This window comes from Muscardinus avellanarius (genome assembly GCF_963383645.1).
Source record: "Muscardinus avellanarius genome assembly, chromosome: 2".
Taxonomy (NCBI): domain Eukaryota; kingdom Metazoa; phylum Chordata; class Mammalia; order Rodentia; family Gliridae; genus Muscardinus; species Muscardinus avellanarius.
Window position 1 is genome coordinate 120,400,715 of NC_137787.1, and position 21,354 is coordinate 120,422,068.

Sequence of the window (21,354 nt, forward strand, 5' to 3'; positions counted from 1 at the left end):
CAAATAAACAAAGAAAGAAAAAACAACTGCCAGGCATGGTGTCACATGCTTGTAATCCCAGCATTTGGGAGGCTGAGACAGGAGAATCACAGTTTGAGGACAGCCTCAGCTACTTAGTGAGGCCCATTGTAACTCAGTGAGACCCTGTTTCAAAATAAAGAATAAAAAATTGGGCTAGGAGTATAGCTCAGAGGTAGAATGCCCCTGGGTTCCATCCCCAGTGCCATGAAAAAAAAAGACAATTTAAGAAGTGTGCAGGTAAGTTAAGATGCGATCACAGTACTGGTGATAAGTTCTGTGCCAAGGTAAACAGAGGGCTACCGCAGGGCCACCAGGGAATGGCTCAGGTGGTCAGAGGAATGTGGGAGTGGCAGAGGATGATGGGAAGAATAAATGACAGTCTGGGCCGAGTGCTAAATGAATGTGATGTGTCAAAACAACTAAAAACAAAAAAAAGACATTCGTATAACATTATGTGTTAGGTGTTATTTTACTCAATTTATATAGTAGGTCTTTTTCAACTTAGAAATTAAAAATTGGATGGTAGCTTGTAGTATAACTTTAAAGGTTGACTACTTATTACTGAATGCCTAAAGAACGTATTAGAAGAAACACAAAGTTTGATTTATGCTTTATATTACCTCTCAGAACAAAATTATCTAAAAGAAAAAAGTGGATCAAGGACTATGTGGCCTTTTCTACTGACACGTCAGGCACACACAGTGTTGATCAGGTCTACTCGTGGGAGCAAAGGAAAAGCACCACATACATGTTTCCCAAGACAGAGGCATGAAGATGTTCACAGCAGCACTACTGTAACAACTTTAAGCTGAAATCCTCCCCAATCAACAATACAGTCAGAAAATCAACTTTGTTATATAACACAATTGAACAGTAAACAATAACAAAAATGATCTAAAACTATATGCAAGAATGCAAATGAATCTCACAAATAAAATGTTAATAAAGGAAGCCAGACACACAAGTATATAAGACCATAACTGCTATATATACTTCTGTATGATTCTATTCACACTAAGTGCAGAATCAGGCAAAATTAATCTGTGCTATTGGAAGGAAGGGGTGACCACACAGGACGCAGGCAGCTGGGCAGAAGCGTGGAGTGACTGATGGCACTGAAGATGCTCTGTTTTGTGAACGGAGTCAGGTGGTGAGTACATACGAGTGCTCAGTTGCTGAAATTTCATCAAGTGCACACTTAGAACACATACTTTGTGATTTTTTGTTTTTTCTTTTTTCGGGTTTAGGGATGGAACCCAGGGGCATTCGACATCTGAGCTATACCCCCTGCCCTATTTTTTATTCTTTATTTTGAAACCAGGTCTCACTGAGTTGCAGAGGGCCTCACTAAATAGCTGAGGCTGTCCGTGAACTGCGATCCTCCGGTCTCAGCCTCCCGAATGCTGGGATTACAAGCGTGCGCCACCACACCCTATGGTACTGGGGATTGAACCCAGGGGCACTGTACTTCTGAACTATTCCCCCAGCTCTATTTTTATTTTTTACCTGCCAGGGCTGGTCTCAAACCTACATTCTTCCTGTCTCAGCCTGTAATCCCAGCACTCAGGAGGCTGGGACAGGAGGATTGCAGGTTTGAGGACAGACTCAGCAACTTAGACCATGTTTCAAACTTTAAAAAAAAAAAAAAAAAAAGAGAACTGGAGGTATAGCTCAGAGGTAGAATGTCCCTGGGTTCAATCCCCAGTACTACAACAAAATAAAATAAAAATAACGTTTTTCTTTAGCTTAGCATATTTACTCATTCCTGCAAAAATACAAATGTCAAGGGGGCTTCTAAAAATCAACTATATTTCTCTAACTCAGTGTTGTCCCTAATGATTTTTTTTACTCTAGTGATACAAAGTATGTGTTTAACTTAAGAAAATAGCATGGGAGAAAAGTATTACCGCAGCTCTAATCTGAATACGGATGAACTGTCCCTGAGAATAGGCTGATGGTTCACGTTCACAGTGCAGAGCTGCCAAGCAATCTTATGCATGGGATCAGAGCGATTCCATTATGGAGACTTTTTACAAAGGCAACACAAGGAGAACATTCCAGAACCAGTTAAAGCATTTGGTTATTCACCAACGGTAACTTTACCTCTTTGGAGGGGGTAGCGGGAGATGTGAATATTGTCATCCAATAGGACCATACAAACATAACAAAGAACAGATGGAAAGCCACAAGGTAGACAACGGTCTTTCCTGGTAAATAGAAACAAATAACATTTCATTGAATCTGGAGGAAAACAGGTGAAAGCATTACATTAAAAAAAAAACAGTAATTGGGTCAGGAGATGTCATCCAATAAAAACTTAATTAAGACCTACTAAAACAATGAATATACAAGGTGGTGTACATCTATAATCCTAGTACTTGGGAGGCCGAGACAGGAGGATCTGGTTCGCAGAAAGCCTCAGCTACTTAGTGAGGTTCTCCATGACTTCTTAGTGAGACGGTTTCAATATAAAGAATAAAAAGTCAGGCTGAGGGTATAGCTCAGAGGTAGAATGCCTCTGGGTTCAATCCCCAGCACCATAAAATCAATCAATCAGTCAAATACAAAATAAAGTGCTCATTTCCACAAAGTTGCTGCTTAATACTGAAGAACTAATACACCAGCACACTGGGCCAGCTGGCATACAATGAATCCGTGACAAGCACTGTCCATTGCTGTCACTTCTAGTGGGACATCTCAATTCTTCTCCCCACAGCTGGTTCTTCTTGAGCCTTCCTGATTTCAGAATTTCTTTAGTTTAAGGAATGGCAAAGTTCTTGCTGGTCAGAAGTGCAGTAAAAAACATCAGGAGCTGAATATGGTGGTGCACGCTTATAATCCCCGTGCTTGGGAGGCAGAGACAGGAAGCCAGCCTTGCTGGCTTAAGAAACCCTGTTTCCAAATAAAAATATAAAAATAGGTCTGGGAATGTAGCCCGGAGGTAGAAGGGCTTCCAGGAACCCCAGTACTATTAAAAAAAAAAAAAATCAGGAATGCAGCGAAGCTTTTAAGACACTAACATATATTCATGTGAAGCACTGACCTTCCTTTCAGTCTCATGTGGTTTCTCCTCATATTTCTGGTTTAAAAAAATGTTCATTCTTGCTGAGCGTGGTGGTACACGCTTGTAATCCCAGTACTTGGGAGGCTGAGACAGGAGGATCCTGATTCGCGGACAGCCTCAGCCCCTTAGTGAGGCCTTTTACAACTCAGTGAGACCCTATTTCAAAATAAAAAATAAGTCGGGTGTGGTGGCGCACGCTTGTGATCCCAGTGCTTGGGAGGCTGACAGAGGAAGATTGCATAGGTTCAGAGCCAGCCTTAGCTATTCAGTGAGGCTCTCAGCAACTTAGTGAGACCTGTTTCCAAATAAAATATAAAATAGGTCAGGGGTATAGCCCGAAGGTAGAGGTCTCTGGGTTCCACCCCCAGGACCACACAAAAATAAGTTCTTTTTTTTTTTTTTTTTTGGTACTGGGAATTGACCCCAAAGGCATTCTCCAAGTTATACCCTTAGGCTGGTTTTATTTCTTATTTGGAAACAGGGTATCACTAAGTTGAAGAGGAACTCACTAAGTTGCTGAGGCTGGCTTCAAACCTGTGCTCCTCCATTCTCAGCATCTCAAACACTGTACCACCATGCTTGGCTTTCATTCTTTTTAAAATAAAAATGATAAGAACTCAACAATTTCACTGGAACCCAACATTTCCTTTTTTTTTTTTTGATTTTTCATAGTTCTGGAGATTGAAACTAGGGGCATTATACCTCTAGGCTACATCCCAGCTCTATTTTTATTCTTTTATTTTGAAACAGGGTCTAAGTTGCAGAGATCCTCACTAAGTAGCCGAGGCTGGCTGCAATTCTGTCAGCCTCCCAAGTACTGGGATTACAAGCATGACTGGCAGAGACACTCAGAGATAAAGGCACTTCCAGAGCTGATGGCTCCTCAGCACTATTATGTGCCGAGATTACCACCTCCTCCTCCTCCTTGGCATATGCGTGATGATCTCCATGCAGTTAATTGGCTGGGCCTCAAAGTGAGCGAAGCCCCCAGGGGAGGTGTTGTCTCTGGCCAAAGTACTCCCCCACTCTTAATATTCTTTCATAACTATTATTCTTTTGGTAATGATTCTTTTAACTTTCCACACGAATTGCTCTGGTGATGTAAGATCAGGACTGTGAGAGAAACTGAGTCCGTGGAAAATAAATTTTCTAGTAATTTGTCTAAGCCTCTAAACACCCTAGGCTTTGCTCAAAGATGTAAATCTAGTCAGAATTCAGATACTGTGGAAGCAGTCCTGCTACCGCAAATTACAAATGCAGAATTCCTCCCTATCTTTGACCTTCATTCTAATCATTACAATAGAGCCAAGGGCTAGAAGGAATCTTGACCTTCGCACCTAGTGATAGCGCTGCCTGGAGACAGGGCGACAGGGCGACACCACCTGGTTAAAATAGCTATGTCAGAACAAAGGACAGATATAATAGATGTGTAAGTGTGAAAGAAAGGAAATATGGTGAGAATAAGAAAGCATTTTTGTATGAAGAGGAGCTTATCCTAAGATTGTCCCAAATGGGAAAGAAAAGAATTAGAAAGATTAAAAGCAGGTTGCAGAAGGATTGTGGTGTGGAAATGGATTATTAAAAGAGGAATAGGCTTCTAATAAGCCTATCGTTTGAGGAAAAGTGCTCAGCTGCTAGAGAAGTACATCTGACAACTAAATCTAAAAACTTCATGTTATTTCTTGGTGTTTACATGCTAAACTGTGTTATGAGCTTGCTTAAGCTTTCAGACTTTAGAAGGTAATGCAGATGAAACCTGGGGGACCTCCATCACATCCCCCTGGATCGCCATATCTCCCCATGCCTGCCATATGGACTAAGCCCTAGGAATGGAAAGTTCCGAAAGGGTTAAAGAAAACTCTTAAAGACTGAATTCTTCAAGTGATTTTGGGTGTGACTTTTGTTCTTCTGCAATTTGCCCACTAAAAGCCTCTGCAGCAGCAAGGCCAAAGGGGCTGACTCGAAGCACAAGACCCACCTGTAGGGTCATGGGACTGATTTCAATCACAAAGACCTGTGATGTCACAGGCCTTTTGTCTTGTTCAGGGTTGGTGATTTACATGTTTATCTCACTATTGTATTTTGGGTGTTTGCACTTTTCTACTAGGGAATCACGGGGAAATAGAGAAATATAAAAAATCTTGTGTCTAGAATAAAGTGTTCGCACAAGAAGCATTGATCCATGTCAGATTCTTTCCCGGAGAGTAATCTCCACATTTAGCGCTGTGAACAGGAACTTATTTCATAAAAGGGAAAGAATCGCTGCAGATAAGTGGCTGCAGAACTATCCTGCAGAACTATCATCTAAACCTTTGTCCACCTTTCTGAGATAATTTTGGTCGCAAACGGACTCAGCCACCATCCCGATTGAGCCAGTCTGTCGCAATTATGTTCCCTCTCAGCTCCTTGGTGCCTTCACAGTGAGCCCATTCTCACTGCTCCCTGGCAATGCATTTTGCAAATGGTGGCTGTCTCAGCAGCACGGCTCAATGCCAGGGGGCCAAGGTAAAATGTGTCCCTCTAGATTTTCTCCCTCTGGAAGGTGACAATTCCTAGCAAGACTCCAACCTGCAGGGCCAAGGTGTACAGATTTCCTCATCACCAACTGAATTAGCTACTCAAAACCCATCCTCATCTCCTGGAAGCCTCTCTTAAAACAGGCGCTATGGTTTATGTCTAAGCCTGCCAGCAGTCTTATCAAGCGCTCTTCCAGTCACAAAGGTCAACACTGCTGCTCAAAGGATTTAGGCTCTTGTCCAAAGTCATTAATTGCTAAATGATAATGCAAGAATTCAAAACCATATATGCCTGATAAAAATCCAAAGTTAATTTCACTCAAATTGTATTTTCCTCCACATTTAACCATTATCTAAAGGGTCATCGTGTATGAGTAAGAGTGAGTGAGTGAGCGTGCATGCATGTGTGCGTGTGTGTTACTTGGGATTGAGCCCAGAGGCATTCTACCTCTGAGCTACACCTTCAGCCCTATTTTATTTTTATTTTGAAGCAAGGTATCACTAATTTGATGAGAAGGAGTCTCACTACTTGCTGAGGCTATCCACAAATCTATATATAATCTTCTTGTCTCAGCCTCCCAAGTATTGAGATTACAAGAATGTGCCACCATGCCTGGCCTACATTCTACTTCTGAGGCAACATATGACGTCAAGATAAAATCCTAACCACAACTTTCTATTTTCAAATGTGTTCTTTTCACTTCTGCTACTATTATCTGCAGTCTGGCTTCTCACAATCTGTGTTTCTCTATCCTGTCGGCTTCCTCCTGGTCTACCCAATGGCCTCAACCTCAGCAGGCCGCTGATTCCTGGACTCTGAGCAGCATCTTCACCACTGCTACACTGTGGTCTTCAAGTGCTGGCCGGGCTCATATTCAACCATGCTTGTTGCTCGTCCATACCGTGCCACACAGCTTTGATGGGAGGTAACACTGAAGGGCTTTACACTTCTTAATCGTCACTTATCACTAAGACTAGTACATAAAACAAGAGAGTTTAAAAATTTTTTTAACATTTTATTTGTAGAAAATTTGTGCTTTAAAAGACAACAAAAGTCTACTGTGAAATACATTATCAGTTGAATAAAAATAGATAAAATGTTTGGGAGGCTGAGACAGGACAATTGCAGGTTCATGTCCAGTATCAGCTACTTAGTAAGGCCCTCCACAACTTAGTGAGACCCTGTTTCAAAATAAAGGATAAAATAAGGCTGGGGGTGTAGCTTAGAGGTAGAATGCCTCTGGGTTCAATCCCCAGTACTGAAAAAAAAAAAAAAATTCTTTGAACGACATGGCAAAAATAAGCCCAAAACAGTAATAATACAAGCCCAGCATTGTGGCACACTCTTGTAATCCAGTACATGGGGGGCTGAGACAAGAGGATCATAGGTTTGTGGCCAGTCTCAGCTACTTAGTGAAGCCCCCCACAACTTAGTCACTTAGTCAGACCCTGTTTCAAAATAAAGAATAAAAAATAGGGCTGGGGGAGGAGCTCAGAGGTAGAATGTCTCTGGGTTGAATCCCTAGTACTGCCAAAAAAAAAAAAAAAAAAAAAAAAACCAAAAATATGTATTTACTTTTATTTTATTTAATTAATTAATTTATTTATTTTTGGTGGTACTGGGGGTGGAACCTAGAGGCTTTCTACCTCCGGGCTATACTTCCAGACCTTTTTTATATTTTATTTGGAAACAGGGTCTCACTAAGTTGCTGAAAGCTTCACTAAGTAGCTGAGGCTGGCTTCGAACCTGTGCAATCCTACTGTCTCAGCCTCCCAAGCGCGGGGATTACAAGCGTGTGCCACCACGCCTGGCTGATATATATTTCCTTTTTAAAAAAATGTTTTCATCACCAAATAAAAAGTATGTGTGGGGCAATTAAAATACCATAAGCATTCCACTTAAAATAAGACTAAAAGCACCTTACCAGTTTCTTCATTTCCAGAAATAGTAACTAGAAAAAAAGAGAAAAAATAGTGAATAAATATACTTCACACACTTTGTATGTAAGTTGTATTTCAAGATGAATGTTCATCTTAATATAATTTTCATAAAACTTTAAAATGGTAATAATTTGAATTCTTTATCATTTTACCACAATCATAAGAAATGTCTAGACCTTTATTAATTTTAAATGTCTTAAAACAATTATAGGTGATGAGGTAGGATAAAAGAAATAAAATATTAGGAAGGAGACAAATTGGAAAGTAAAGAAGATATAGTTTTAAAATCTGGGCAGTTCATAATCTCTAACTCCATCCTATAAAGGTATGTTTTATCTTAGGCAAAAGTCTCAATAAGTCTCACCCTTAATCACAATGGCCCCTCTTCCCATCTGAGATTCCTGAGGTGCTTAGTAAACAAAGGGTCCATAAGGAGGACAAAGGTTGGATACCAGCCATCACTACCCCTCAGTTACCCGGGGAGCCTGAATATTAAGGGAAAGTCCAGTCCTCCACTGTGGGACCCCACCCACCCCTCATCATGGTTCTACAGAAAAACTGAAAAAGCCGCAAAGACTCTCATACCTGGATGCTCTCCACCTCTTAGGATGGCCTGCCATCCTCTCAAATCCCTCACTTAACATAGAGCTTACAAATATAAGTCTTTTCTCTTACCAGCGCATGCTGAAATTCTTTTCTGCCACACAAGCCAAGAACCCTACAGAATTATCATGTTTTCTGCTAATCCTGCAGTGTCCCATGACAGTGACACTGCAGGATTAGCAGAACTGTTCTCCCTGGCACTTGTACCTGATTCATTATTCTAAAAATGTACCTTACCATGGCTCTTTGCAAAAACTAGAAGACAGACTTTTTTGTTTTTGTTTTGCGTAGGTACTGGGGATGGAACCCAGGGGCATCCTACATCCAACTACAACTCCACCCCTATTTTTTATTCTTTATTTTGAAACATGGTCTCACTGAGTTACAAAGGGCCTTTCTAAGTAGTAGCTGAGGCTGTCCTTGAACGATGATCTTCCTATCTCAGCCTCCCAAAAGCTGGAATTACAAGTGTGCGCCACCACCCCCACCCAGATTTTGCTCTTTTTAACTAACATACAATAATTATAGTTATTCCAGAGAGACAATGCAATAATTTAATACATGCATAGCATTTGGAAGGTTGAGACAGGAGGACCACAGTTCGCGGCCAGCCTCAGCTACTGAGACCCTCTGCAACTCAATGAGACCCTGTTTCAAAAAAAAAAAAAAAAAAAGGACTGGGAAGCCAGGTGTGGTGGCTCATGCTTGTGGTGGCCCTTTGCAACTCAGTAAGACCCTGTCTCAAAATAAATAAAGAATAAAAAATAAGGATGGGGGTGTAGTATGTAGTAGCTTAGAGGTAGAAAGGCCCTGGATTCCATCCCCAGTACCATTTAAAAAAAAAAATGCATACATGTGACAATTGCAAATCAGTATAATTATAATTTTTGTTTTGGTTTTTTTTTGGTGGTACTGGGGGTGGAACCCAGAGGCTTTCTACCTCCAGGCTATACTCCCAGACCTTTTTTATATTTTATTTGGAAACAGAGTCTCACTAAGTTGCTGAGGCTGGCTTTGAACCTGTGCGATCCTCCTGTCTCAGCCTCCCAAGCGCGGGGATTACAAGCATGCGCCACCACGCCCAGCTCTCAGTATAATTATAATTTCTACCTCCTTAAACATTTAGTGTTTTTTTTTTGGGTTTTTTTTTTTTTTTTTTTTTTGGTGGTGGTCTTGGGAATTGAACCCAAGGAACTGAACCAAGCTCAACCTCTGAACTACAACCCCAGCCCACAGTTATCTTTGTGTTTAAAGCCCTTAAACAAGCCAGGCGTGGTGGCACACGTTTGCAATCCCAGCACTTGGGAGGCTGAGAAAGGAGGATTGCACAGGTTTGAAGCCAGCCTCAGATACTTAGTGAGGCTCTCAGTAACTTAGTGATATCCTGTTTTCAAATAAAATATAAAAATAGGTCTGGGAGTATAGCCCGGAGGTAGAAAAGCCCCTGGGTTCCACCCCCAGTAACACCCCCTCCCCAAAACCTCAAACAAAAACCTGTTAGGTCAGAGCAGGGACTTAAGCAGTCCCCCCACCCCTGAAAGTTCCAGTTGGCTGATGCATGTAACTGCAGTTAAACAATAGCCTAACTGTCCTGGCCGAAGTGTACAACTGCAAACACACGTCACCCAATTCCTGACGCAGGTATCACCTAGTTCCAAGAACTTTGATATGGATCACTGTACCAGTATTAGGAAGAGGCTTCAAAATGTATTAACGTACCAGTATTGGGAAATATTTTCAATTTTCAAAATATATCTGAAAACAAGTTTGGTAGTAAAAAAGCCAGAAGCTTCATGGAAAGGACTGCAGAATTCCAGGCACCACAGGTGATTAGCAAGACAACAGGGATGGGGGGGGGGCTTTTCATTGTAAAGATAAGATTTCCCAAGGATGTGGGAGGATGCCATAAACCTTCAAGAGATCCCCAGACTCTGGTGATCAATTAACACATTTTGGGGTGTAACAAAAGGCTTGGGGTCTGTTTAGACCCCATCAAAAGACTTGCCCTAGAGGGGGCAGATCTAGTCTGGTCAGAAGAATGATCTAGGGAGGGAGAAGGGTTTGACCTTGCCCTTCCTGAAAGAAGACACCTTGCCACACCTTGCTGGGGGAGATTCCTTTCAGGGTTAAGGGGAGGTACCTTACAGGGACGTTCATCAGAATCACATAAACAAGATGGAGGTCATGGGTATAAAAGTCCGGTCCACGTGCGATCCCTTTGGTGTATTCATTTCAAGTCACCCCCCTACGCCATTTTGGCATGGGGCTGTATTTCTATCTTTCTAATAAACTTCTTTAAATATTCAGCAACTGTCCAAGCTATGCATATTTATTCTTAGCTTAGGACAAGAACCCGTGGTAATTTTCTGGTTTTGGTCGTTTGGGGTTTTGTCATGGGTTGGGGAAAGTGTGTCCAGGACCCTCGCAGGGGTTCCCGGGGAGCAGTTTCCTACAACCGTCCTCTCCCCATCTGTAACATACAGCATAGATTGTTGTAAACTTAGTCACCCTGCTGTGTACAGAACGGCATGGAATTTATTCCTATTTCACTGTGTTTTAGTGTCAGTGGTACAACATCCCTCTCTCATCCTGCCCTTCAACCTTTCCTAGCCTCTAGTAATTATCATCCTGAGGTAGAATAGGAGAAATAAAATTATTATGTAGGAAGGAGACAAATTGGGAAAGGAAAATATAGTTTTAAAATGGAAACGACTTCATAATCTTTAGTTTTACTTTACAGAGCTTGTTTTCTCTTAGACAAAAGCCAGTCCCACACTTTTAAATTAAAATGGCCTAGCTCCATACCTCAAATTCCTGAGGCGATTAGATACCAGGAAGAGTTTCACCTTATGTCAGAGCCTCTGATTTCCGGAGAAAAAGGTCTTGAAGAAAATCACATATTTGCCTAGCAACTTCCCCCCAAAACCTCCATGTCTCCCCTTATCCCAAGGAATTGTCACCTTTTGTCAGCCTAAAGACTCAAAGAAAGGAGAAGGCCATTTCATGATGCCTCATTTCTAGCCACTGCCCCTAACCATCCCCCTCTAGGTCTCCTATAAAAAAGAATTGAAAAATATCCCAGGCTGCTCTTACACTCTCAAGAAGGCCCACAACTTGTATGTGTGTGTGTGGGGGGGGAGGGGGTACTGGGAGTGGAACCCAGGGGCTTTTCTACCTCCGGGCTATACTCCCAGACCTATTTTATACTTTATTTGGAAACAGGGTCTCACTAAGTTGCTGAGAGCCTCATTCAGTAGCTGTGGCTGGCTTTGAACCTGCGTAATCCTCCTGTCTTAACCTCCCAAGCGCTAGGATTACAAGCATGCACCACCACGCCTGGCTTAAAAAGGCCCACATTTCCCTCTGAACATGTATCTCTACTTTCTTGAATTAAACCTTTGTCTTTGCCTCTAACTGGTACCAAGAAACCCACAGAATTATCATGTTTTTCTGTGGCAATCCTACTCTCTTAAGATCTTTACCAGTATTAGGAAATGGCCTAAAAAGATCTGGAAAAAAAAAAAAAGTTTTGGATATATATGTATGTATGGTTTATACATATATGTATAATTGGTTTATAGAAAATGGAGTTCAGCTGTGTAAAAAAGAAAAGCAGTTAGGGCCTGGTTACTGCCAGGCACTCAGGTAGCTGTTATAATACAAAGTACCCTCACTAAAGGTAATTAGCAAGTGGATAGAGGAGTTGGGACCTAGTACAGTTCACATTCTAAAAACAGGTTTGCATAAAAAAAAGTTGTCTAGCAAAAAGCTAAGAATTCCCCAAAAGTAGGGGAGGAGAATACTGACATTTGTGAAAGGGGAGCAGATGCCACGCGGCCCTTGACCTGTGAATCATTCTGGTCTTAACAAAGAAACCTAGGCTTAAACCTGCAGTTAGGCAGGAAGGTTTTTTTGACAGGCCAGAAATCCCCATAAGTATAACAAAAGAGGTCTGGACAGAGTAAACGGGCAGACTGACACCTAAGTCATAGGATTACGTGGTGGAGCAAGATGAGGGACTTTGTATCTACAAAAGCAGTTTTGTATTTTCAACTCTGGTGACTTAGTTTAGAGCCACCCTCCTATACTATCTTGGCTGTAAAATGTTTTCTATATTTCTATCTTTGTAATAATAAACTCATTTAAGTTTTTAGCAAGAGTTCGGACTAGTGTATATTTATCCTAGTTCCGGACAAGGACTCGCGGCTACAGGAACAGTTTCCGGGAGCCTAACAGAGGTCCCTGAAAGGTTTGAGCCATTGCCCCGCAGGGGGCAGGGTCGGAAGCTAGGAGGAGGAGCCCTGTGATTCCCAGAGGAGACCACACCCCTCGACTTAAGGGAGCCTGTCTGCTACCTCTAGAGAGAAGCCCAATAGAGAAAGAGAGGCGCGCTCTCCCCCACTAGCCCCTGCGGGGGCTAGCAGTTGACTCTCCATGAATAAAGGCATGCATATCATCTTATATCGTTGTCCTGCAGTATCTGTGCACTGACTGATGCGCCCATCTTATATGTTGGTGCCGAGAGCCGTATTTGGACTTATGGGGCCTAATCTGGAACTGCCTAATGGACCAGCACTTCTTGGACTGTCCATCCGCTCTGCCTGCAGCTGATTCTCCATCTGCGCGCCATCGGTCGATACGCACAAGCTCAGACTTTACACAAAAGCGCGGGCAACTCCAGGTCCATCCCCACTCCAGCTCCATCCTGCCGCAGCGCCCGCCCAGCTGAGCTCTTGCCGCCCCAGGAACCGCGACATGGCGCTGCTGAGTGCGGCCCACACGATCCACCCCGGCGCAAGTCGGTTCCTCCATCTGCCAGCCCCCGCGCCACCTTTGCGGCACCAGCGGGCTCCTCCATCCGGGCGGCCACCTCGCTGCTGCACAGCCACCAGGCCCCGCCACCGCCGCGGCTGCGGCCACAGCCGGCCTGGCCCGCCAAGTCCAGCCCACACGACCTGCCAGGAGGCCCGGGGCCCCTGTGCTGGCTACGCCTAAACTTCCGCCGTGGCAGCACCCGCCGACATGGCAGCAAAAGCCCACCCCTCCATCCGGGCGGCTGCCGCACACCGGCGGCTCAGGCTCCGGCCCCCGCGCTGCCGTCTGCAGCTCAGGCTCCAGCCGCGGTCTCTGCGGCCCCGCCACACTCCAGTTCAGGTGCATACCCCCGCCACGCCGCCGCCACTGCCCCGTGCCTGCCCGGACCGTAAGCCTTCTTCCCCAGCCCCGCGCTCTCCAGGAGAGCCTGCAGCCATCTTTCCGGCCCCGGCTCTGCTGAGAGCCGGCAGCCATCTTTCCGGCCACGAGTCAGGCTCCTTGGGTGGTGCTGGCACCTGCTCTGCCTGCACGGACCAGGACCTCTGCCTGCCGCTTGGACCTCCTAAAACCACCGTTCCAGCTTGGCACTCTGGTCACCGCCGGGACCTCTGGCTGGTATGCCCCTCCCGCCCCGAGCCAGGCTCACTGGGCGGCGCACAGCCGGCCTCGGTATCCACCACAGTCACCCGCGCCAGGCGCAGCTCTACTCACTGCTGCTGCTCCGTTCCGCCCGCCCAAGCCAGGCTCACTGGCGGTGCTCCTCGGGGCCCAGCCTCAGCGTCTGCCGCGCGCCTGGAAGCCATTTTGTCTCCATGCCGCGAGCCAGACAAGCCACACTGCCTGCGTGCCCCCACTGATCCCGCCTGCGCCACACCAGCCACCGGCATCTGCGCGCTCCAGCTCCACTGCGCCCCCAGCAGCTTCTCAGTGCTTCTGTCGCAGCCAGTGCTGGCCCGCAACGCTTCACTCCGGTAAACTGCCTTCTTCCCTTGGTTAGCGGGTTCTGGACTTGGGTCTTCCGGTTCTCTGGGACCCCAAAATCCAAGCGCTTGGTGATCCATTGTCCCCCGGTCCACTGGGACCACCCTCTGGATGACCAGGTCATCCTCCGGTTTGGAGAAGGGATGAAGACGTCCTTCTCTATCTCTTAACCTCCGTTTCGAACGATTGAGCAGGGAAATCGGGGACGCCCATTTCCTGTTCTTCGTTTCCGCCCGCAAACCAATTATGGGAAGTCGAACCTTTAAACTAGCAGATGCTCTGAGAGCCTGTCTGGCCTTGATACGAGTTGGGAAATGGGTTGCGGTGGCCCAGGAATAGTTAGAAACTTTTCAGCTGCTATTTATTTTCCCGCCAGCCACAGCCGCCATCTTGGACACCACGTGGCAACTCACAGGCGCCACCTGGTGGTCCTTCTGAGTCACAGGCTTATAATTCTGCGGGCTCATGGCCACCATTTTGCGATGAAACGTGGGTGTCGGGGTCACAGGCCCCATCTCCCTCTCTCCTGGCCCCACTTTGTGAGGTGGCTGGTGCAGAAGGTGTGGTCCGGGTCCATGTCCCTTTTTCCCCTCGTCCTCCTTCCTCCATCTTCCTTGCTGGCCCAGGGTTACTCTACTGGTACAGGGTAAGTCAGTCTCCTCTTTGGCCTGCTCAATCTTTCAGGCCTTAGTCTTCCTCCCCAATCTCGGTCCAGGGTGATGATGGCAAGCCCTCCAGCCTCTGCCCACGGCTTAGTCCATATCTAAAAGGGCTCCATTACAACAGCTCCAGGACAAATTCTCTTGCACGGTGTTGGGACCCACTAAACTTTGTTTCTCTCGACATAACTCTCTTTGATGTTTATATTTTAGCAGGTCCACTTGTTTACATACTACGGTGCTCTCCCTCTTCGGATGCCAAATTGCCATAAGTATTAAACCTCTAAAATTGGTAACTGATGCTCCTGATGCAGTAACAGGTGTTTGTTTGACCAGACAAATCCATACCCACTCAAGGCTGAAAAGAGTGGTGTGGGGTCCTCTCTGGGAGTTGCTGCTATTAATGACTCTGGTCTAATGAAAAACTGCTAAAGGGGCGGCACATGTCTTCCTCAGGGAAGTCCTGCTATTTGTATTAATAGATCTAGTGACAATCTGCCTCATATCTAAAAGGGCTCCTGCCCAGCCTGGGATCCACTCTCACGATTTTCTTTTTTCTTTAATAGCACCTTGCCTGTTAAAGTCTCCTCAAAGCTTTCCAGGGTAACCTCCAACTCTCGCTGCGACCACATCCACCTGCCCCCTTCCGACGGCTCAGACTCCGATTTCTCCCGGCCTGGGGCCCCTGACGACGCCCCTTCACAGCAGGAAGTAACTAGGGGGGGCAATCATCGCCCTGTATCCCCCCCTTAGTCAAAGAGGTCAGGATGAAAGGTTTGAGCCGCTGCCCCGCAGGGGGTGGGGCCGGAAGCTAGGAGGCGGAGCCCTGTGATTCCCAGAGGAGACCACGCCCCTCAATTTAAGGGAGCCTGTCTGCTAACTCTAGAGAGAAGCCCGATAGAGACAGAGAGGTGCGCTCTGCCCCACTAGCCCCCACAGGCCTGCGGGGGCTGGTGGTCGACTCTCCACGAATAAAGGCATGCATATCATCTTATATCATTGTCCTGCGGGTATCTGTGCACTGACCGATGCGCCCATCTTATATGTTTCGGCACCAATATGATTAATAAATAAAGATGCGGCGGCTCCCATTGGTGCACAGATACACGCGGAAACCCATTATAGGTGGTATGGATGCCTTTATTCGTGGGGAGTCGGCCACCAGCCCCCGCAGGCCCATGGGGACTAGTGGGGGAGAGCGTGTCTTCCTGTCTCTGTCTGGCCTCTCTTCTTTAGGTAGCAGACAGGCTCCCTTAAAACGAGGGGCGTGGTCTCCTCTGGGAATCACAGGGCTCCGCCTCCTAGCTTCCGGCCCTGCCCCCTGTGGGGCAGCGGCTCAAACCTTTCAGTACCCAGGAACACTTCCTACAAAAACTGTAACAAGATCAACATTTGTTTTCTTTTCTTTTTATTTTTTGTGGTGCTGGAGATGGAACCCAGAGGCTTTCTACCTTTGGGCTACACTCCCAGACCTATTTTATATTTTATTTGGAAACAGGGTCTAAGTTGCTGAGAGCCTCATTAAGTAGCTGAGGCTGGCTTTGAACCTGTGCAATCCTCCTGTCTCAGCCTCCCAAGTACTGGGATTACAAGTGTGCGCCACCACGCAAGGCTCAACATTTGTTTTCAACAACAAAAAAAGTGATGGAATTTATCCCACTGTCTAAACACTTACATACCCAAGAAATTAAAACTAGACATAGCTAATACAGTATTATATAAATTTATTATATAAATAAAAGCATCTATTATATTTTCTTACATTTTATAATGCTATTTTTTGTTTGTTTTCTGTGGTATTGGGGATTGAACCCAGGGGCATTCTACTTTTTTTTTTTTTTGGTGGTACTGGGGTTCCTGGAAGCCCTTCTACCTCCAGGCTACACTCCCAGACCCATTTTTACATTTCTATTTGGAAACAGGGTCTCCTAAGCCAGCCCGCGCGGCTGGCTTTGAACCTACGTGATTCTACTTTTTAGCTGTACCTCCAGTCATTTTTATTTTCTATTTTGAAACAGGATTTTTGTGTGCCAGTATTGGGAATGGCCTAGGAAGATTTGAGAAAGCTCTGATTAATATATTTCAAAAATAATTGTGTCAAAATGGCGGCAGACCTGGAGAAAGGCTTGGCTTTGATCAGGAAGCAAACAGCTATTGAAACTTAGATTGATTTAGCTACATGTAATTAGCAAGTCAATAGGAGAGGAGAACTAGGCCTTTCTCTATCTAATGACAGATCTTAGGAGAGAACTAGGCCTTTCTCTATCTAAAGACAGATCTACATAAGCCAGCTAGGATGGGGGGAGGGGTGGACCTTCATGAGACACCTCACCACACCTTAATGGGGGAGGTACCTTACAGGGATGTTCACTATGTCAGAATTATGTAAACAAGATGGAGGTCATGGGTATAAAAAGTCTGGCCCACGTGTAATTTCTTTGGTGTATTCATTTCGAGTCACACCCGCCATGCCATTTTGGCATGAGGCTATATTTCTATCTCCTGTATTTCTATCTTTCTAATAAACTTCTTTAAATCTTCAGCAACGGTCTAAGCTATGCATATTTATTCTTAGCTTAGGACAAGAACCTGCGGTAATTTTCTGTTTTTAGTCGTTTTGGGTTTTGTGGTAGTTTGAGGGAAATTTTGTCCAGGACCCTAACAGGGCTCCCCAGGACCAGTTTCCCCACCAAACCATACTCTCCCAAACCGTAACATATTGTTTTTTTTTTTGTTTGTTTGTTTTTTTCCCAGTACTGGGGATGGAACCCAAGGGCATTCTACTTGCAAGCTACACCTCCAGCCTATTTTTTTTTTATTCTTTATTTTGAAACAGGGTCTCACTAAGTTGCAAAAGACCTTACTAGGTAGTTGAGGCTGCCCCTAAACCTGGACCCTCCTGTCTCAGCCTCCCAAATACTGGGACTAGGGTCTTGCTAGGTTGCTGAAAGTCTTGCTGTATTGCTGAAGCTGTCCTTGAACCTCTGATCCTCCCCATTTCAGCCACTCAAGTACTGGGATTACTGGAGCATGCCACTACACTCTGCTTCTAGAACCTCTTTTTATTTTTTGTAATTTTTTTAATTTTTTTTTGAGGTACCAAGATGGAATCTAGGGGCATTGTACCTCTGAGCTACACTCCCAGCCCTATTTTTCAGTCTTTTTTAAAAATTTAATTTCTTTTTTTTTTTTTTTTTTTTTTTTTGTGGTACTGGGGATGGAACCCATGGGCATTCTAACTCCAAGCTACAACCCTGGTCATATTTTTAAGTCCTTATATGTATACATTTTTGGGGGTGGGAGATGGAACCCAGAGGCATTCAACCTCCGAGCTACACTCTGCCTTATTTTTTATTCTTTATTTTGAAACAGGGTCTCACTAAGTATCTGATGCTGTCTGCGAACCGTGATCCTCCAGTCTCCGCCTCCCAAATGCTGGAATTATAAGCATGAGCCACCATACCAGCTAGTCTTTATATTTTTTCAAACAAGGTCTGAGTTGCAAAGGGCCTCACTAAGTAGCTGAGGCTGTCTGTGAACCGCAATCCTCCTGTCTCAGCCTCCCAAATTCTGGGATTACAAGCAAGCATGCTCCGCCAGGCCTGCTTGTAATCCTTTTGTAATCCTGCTTGTAATGCTTTTACTCTTTATTTTGAAACAAGGTCTCACTAAGTTGCAGCAGGCTTCACTAAGTAGCTGAGGCTGGCCGCAAACCTGCAATTCTCCAGTGTTAGCCTCCCAAGTACTGGGATTACACATTAGCCACCATGCCTGGCTGAATGGTTCATTTTTACAATCTGATTTCTATTGACATTGAGTTGTCTCCAATCTTTTGCTATTACAATGTGGCAAAAAATAACTTTGCCCATGTGTTGTTTATTCGTGGAAGTTTGTCTTCAATGTAGATTCCTAATGGCAGGGCTGGTGGACCAAAAGTGAATATATGCTATATTTTTATCTTTGCCCCAAAACCATGTCAAGATTTGGCAATCCACCAACAAAGCATTTTCCAGCCCTTGGAACTGCAGGCAATTGCACCTGGTGTTTGCAGTGAGCATAAGCAGGCTCCCAAGTCTATGAGCCAGTTTTTACTTTCTTCTTCTTCTGGGACTGCTTATGTCTTCTTGTTTTGTTATGGCAGTACTGGGGACTGAACCCAGTAAGTTCGGTAGAGCTAACTGAACCCAGTTAGCTCTGTTAGCTCTCTCAGTGAGCGACACCCCTCATCCTTGTTTACTTCTATTTCTGAGTTGCCAGGGCTGGCCTGGACATTTCTACCCTCCTGCCTCAACCTCTGGGTGTGTGCCCACCTGGCCTGTTTGTTTTTACCCACTGTCTGCTACTGGGCTGGGCAGTTCTCAACTGCAGTCAGAGGCTTCACTGCTCTCCTGCAGCTTTAGTCAGCTTCTCATCACTGTGACAATGGCTGACAAAACAACTTAAGGAAGGAGAGATTTCCTTTTGGCCGAGGAGGATTCGGAGTGCTCCACTGCCTGGACAGAGGTGAGGCAGAACACCTTGGTGGAAGGGTGTGCCAGAGGAAGGCTGCACACTTGGCCAGCTGCTTGGAGAGGCAGGGCCAGAAACAGGACAGAGTCCCAGGCGGGCACATCAAGCACTCATCCTCCACCAGGCTCCACCTCTACCACGTCCAGGCAGGGCTACCTGATGGCTGTTCTCTCCCCAAGAGCTGATCACTTCCCCAAAGCCCACCTCTGAATACTGCTGCACAGGGGACCAAGCCTTCCCACTCAAGCTGAACACTCACAGCGTGCTTGGAGCACAAACCTATGTCCCAGTACTTGGGAGGCTGAGCTGGGAGGACAGCAGTAGTAGTACTCCAAGCCTCAGCAACTTAGCAAGACCCTATTTCCAAATAAAAATAAAATAAGGCTGGGGGCTTGGAGGCAGAACACCCCTGGCCTCAATCTTCAGTGCTACAAAAGACAAAACAAAACCAAGAACCTACTCATTTGAAGACTCATTTGCTTTTCTAATTGCTTCTGTTCTTCCTTTTCCCTCTCCCCACCTTCCTTTTCCTTTTTCTTTATTTAGTGGTACTGGGGATTGACCCCAGGGTCATTCTACCTCTGGGCTACACCTCCAGCCCTTTTTTTTTTTTGAAAAAACAAGCGTGTGCGGCAGAGCATGGTGGTGAACGCTTGTAATCCCTGCACTTGGGAGGCGGATACAGGAGGATCGTGTACGTTTGAAGCCAGCCTTGCTGGTTTAAGAGACCCTGTTTCGAAATAAAAATATAAAATAGGTCTGGGAGTGTAGCCCGGAGGTAGAAGGGCTTCCAGGAACCTCAGCACCACAAAAAAGAAAAAAAAAAAAAAAAAAGTGTGTCAAAACACATGGCTTGTAATCCCACTACTTGGAAGGCTGAGACAGGAGGAAAAGACAGCCTTGGCAACACAACGGAGACCCTTAAGGAACCTAGTAAGACTTTGTTTCAAACATTTAAGTTATAACCCATGAAATGCAATTTGACTGCATGCAGAGTAAACAAGTGAATTAATAAATAGGACAAACTATTCTTTACAGAATTCTAATTAATATAGGAAAAGTGACAGAATTAGGAAAATTACCATTTGACAACTAGTATAGTAATAACGGTTTCAACCAAGAATATTTAAGCCAGGTGTATATATAACAGATCACTTGGTTTCCCAGCGCTTCCCCACAAAACTCTTGTCTTGGGTTAGGTTCTCTGGAGTGAAACACTGAGTCAGAGTTTGAAGTGTAACATATTAACCAGGGTATAGGGCAAGGAGGTGCAGGCCAGAAGCTGAAAGAGGAGAATTGCAGGACTGAGGGCAGCCTTAGGGACTTAGTAAGACTCTGGGAGTGTAGCAGGAAGTAGAATGGCACTGCGTTCAATTCCCAGTAACCCCCACCCAAATAAAGACATTCATCAGGGGTCAACATATGTGAAAAGGAAGAGGAGAGATCTCAGTGCGATGCAGGCCTGGCTCTGCCAGGGCAGAGCTCTGGAGTGAGCAGCCTGTGAGGGTGGGCAGAGACTTGGGAGGGTGAGTCAGGCTGCAGAGGCTTGGCAGCTGCTCGTGGACCTGCCTCCACGCTTGAGTGCCAAGCCCTTCCTCGAAGGCCAATCTGCTCTGAGCCACTGGAATAACAACTAATTACAAAGAACTGCATCTTACAGGCGCAAAACCTGGCAACCACCAGTTGAAGTGGTGATGAAAACTAAGAGTCCCCAAAGGGTACAATCAGTGACACAGAATCACTTTGACAGTGTTCTTGCTATAGTGTATGTTCAATCTATTCATGAGGAAACATCAGATAAGCCCAAATGAAGGGGTGTTTTAAAAGTACCCTTGTTCTCTCAAAAAATGTCATGGTTAGCTGGGTGTGGTGGCGCACACTTGTAATCCCAGCATTTGAAAAGCTGAGACTGGAGGATTGTGGTTTGCAGCCAGCCTCAGCTACTTAGTGAGGCCGTTCACAACTCAGTGAGACCCTGTTTCCAAATAAAGAATAAAACATAGGGCTAGGGGTGTAGCTCAGAGGTAGAATGCCCCTGGCCTCAATCCTCAATACTACAAATAAGTAAATAAATAAACAAACTGGGTGTGGTGGCACATGCTTATAATCCCAGCATTTGGGAGGCTGAGACAGGAGGATCCAGGTAGGCCAGTCTCAGCTACTTAGTGAAGCCCTTTGCAACTCAGTGAGACTCTGTTTCAAAATAAAGAATAAACCAGGTGTGGTGGTGCACACTTGAAATCCC

At 45.2% G+C, this 21,354-nt stretch overlaps 1 protein-coding gene across 2 annotated transcripts in view; it reads right to left on the reverse strand.

Moving 5' to 3' along the window:
- Window positions 1–21,354, reverse strand: part of ZDHHC20 (zDHHC palmitoyltransferase 20) — a gene marked incomplete at both ends in the record, with an annotated part of 72,241 nt that overhangs the window by 38,648 nt on the left and 12,239 nt on the right. For both annotated transcript variants that reach the window (XM_080690205.1, XM_080690204.1), the window contains 2 exons: window positions 2,125–2,228; window positions 7,527–7,553. In XM_080690205.1, the coding sequence (XP_080546331.1) occupies window positions 2,125–2,228; window positions 7,527–7,553 (131 nt within the window). The remainder of the gene's footprint in view (window positions 1–2,124; window positions 2,229–7,526; window positions 7,554–21,354) is intronic.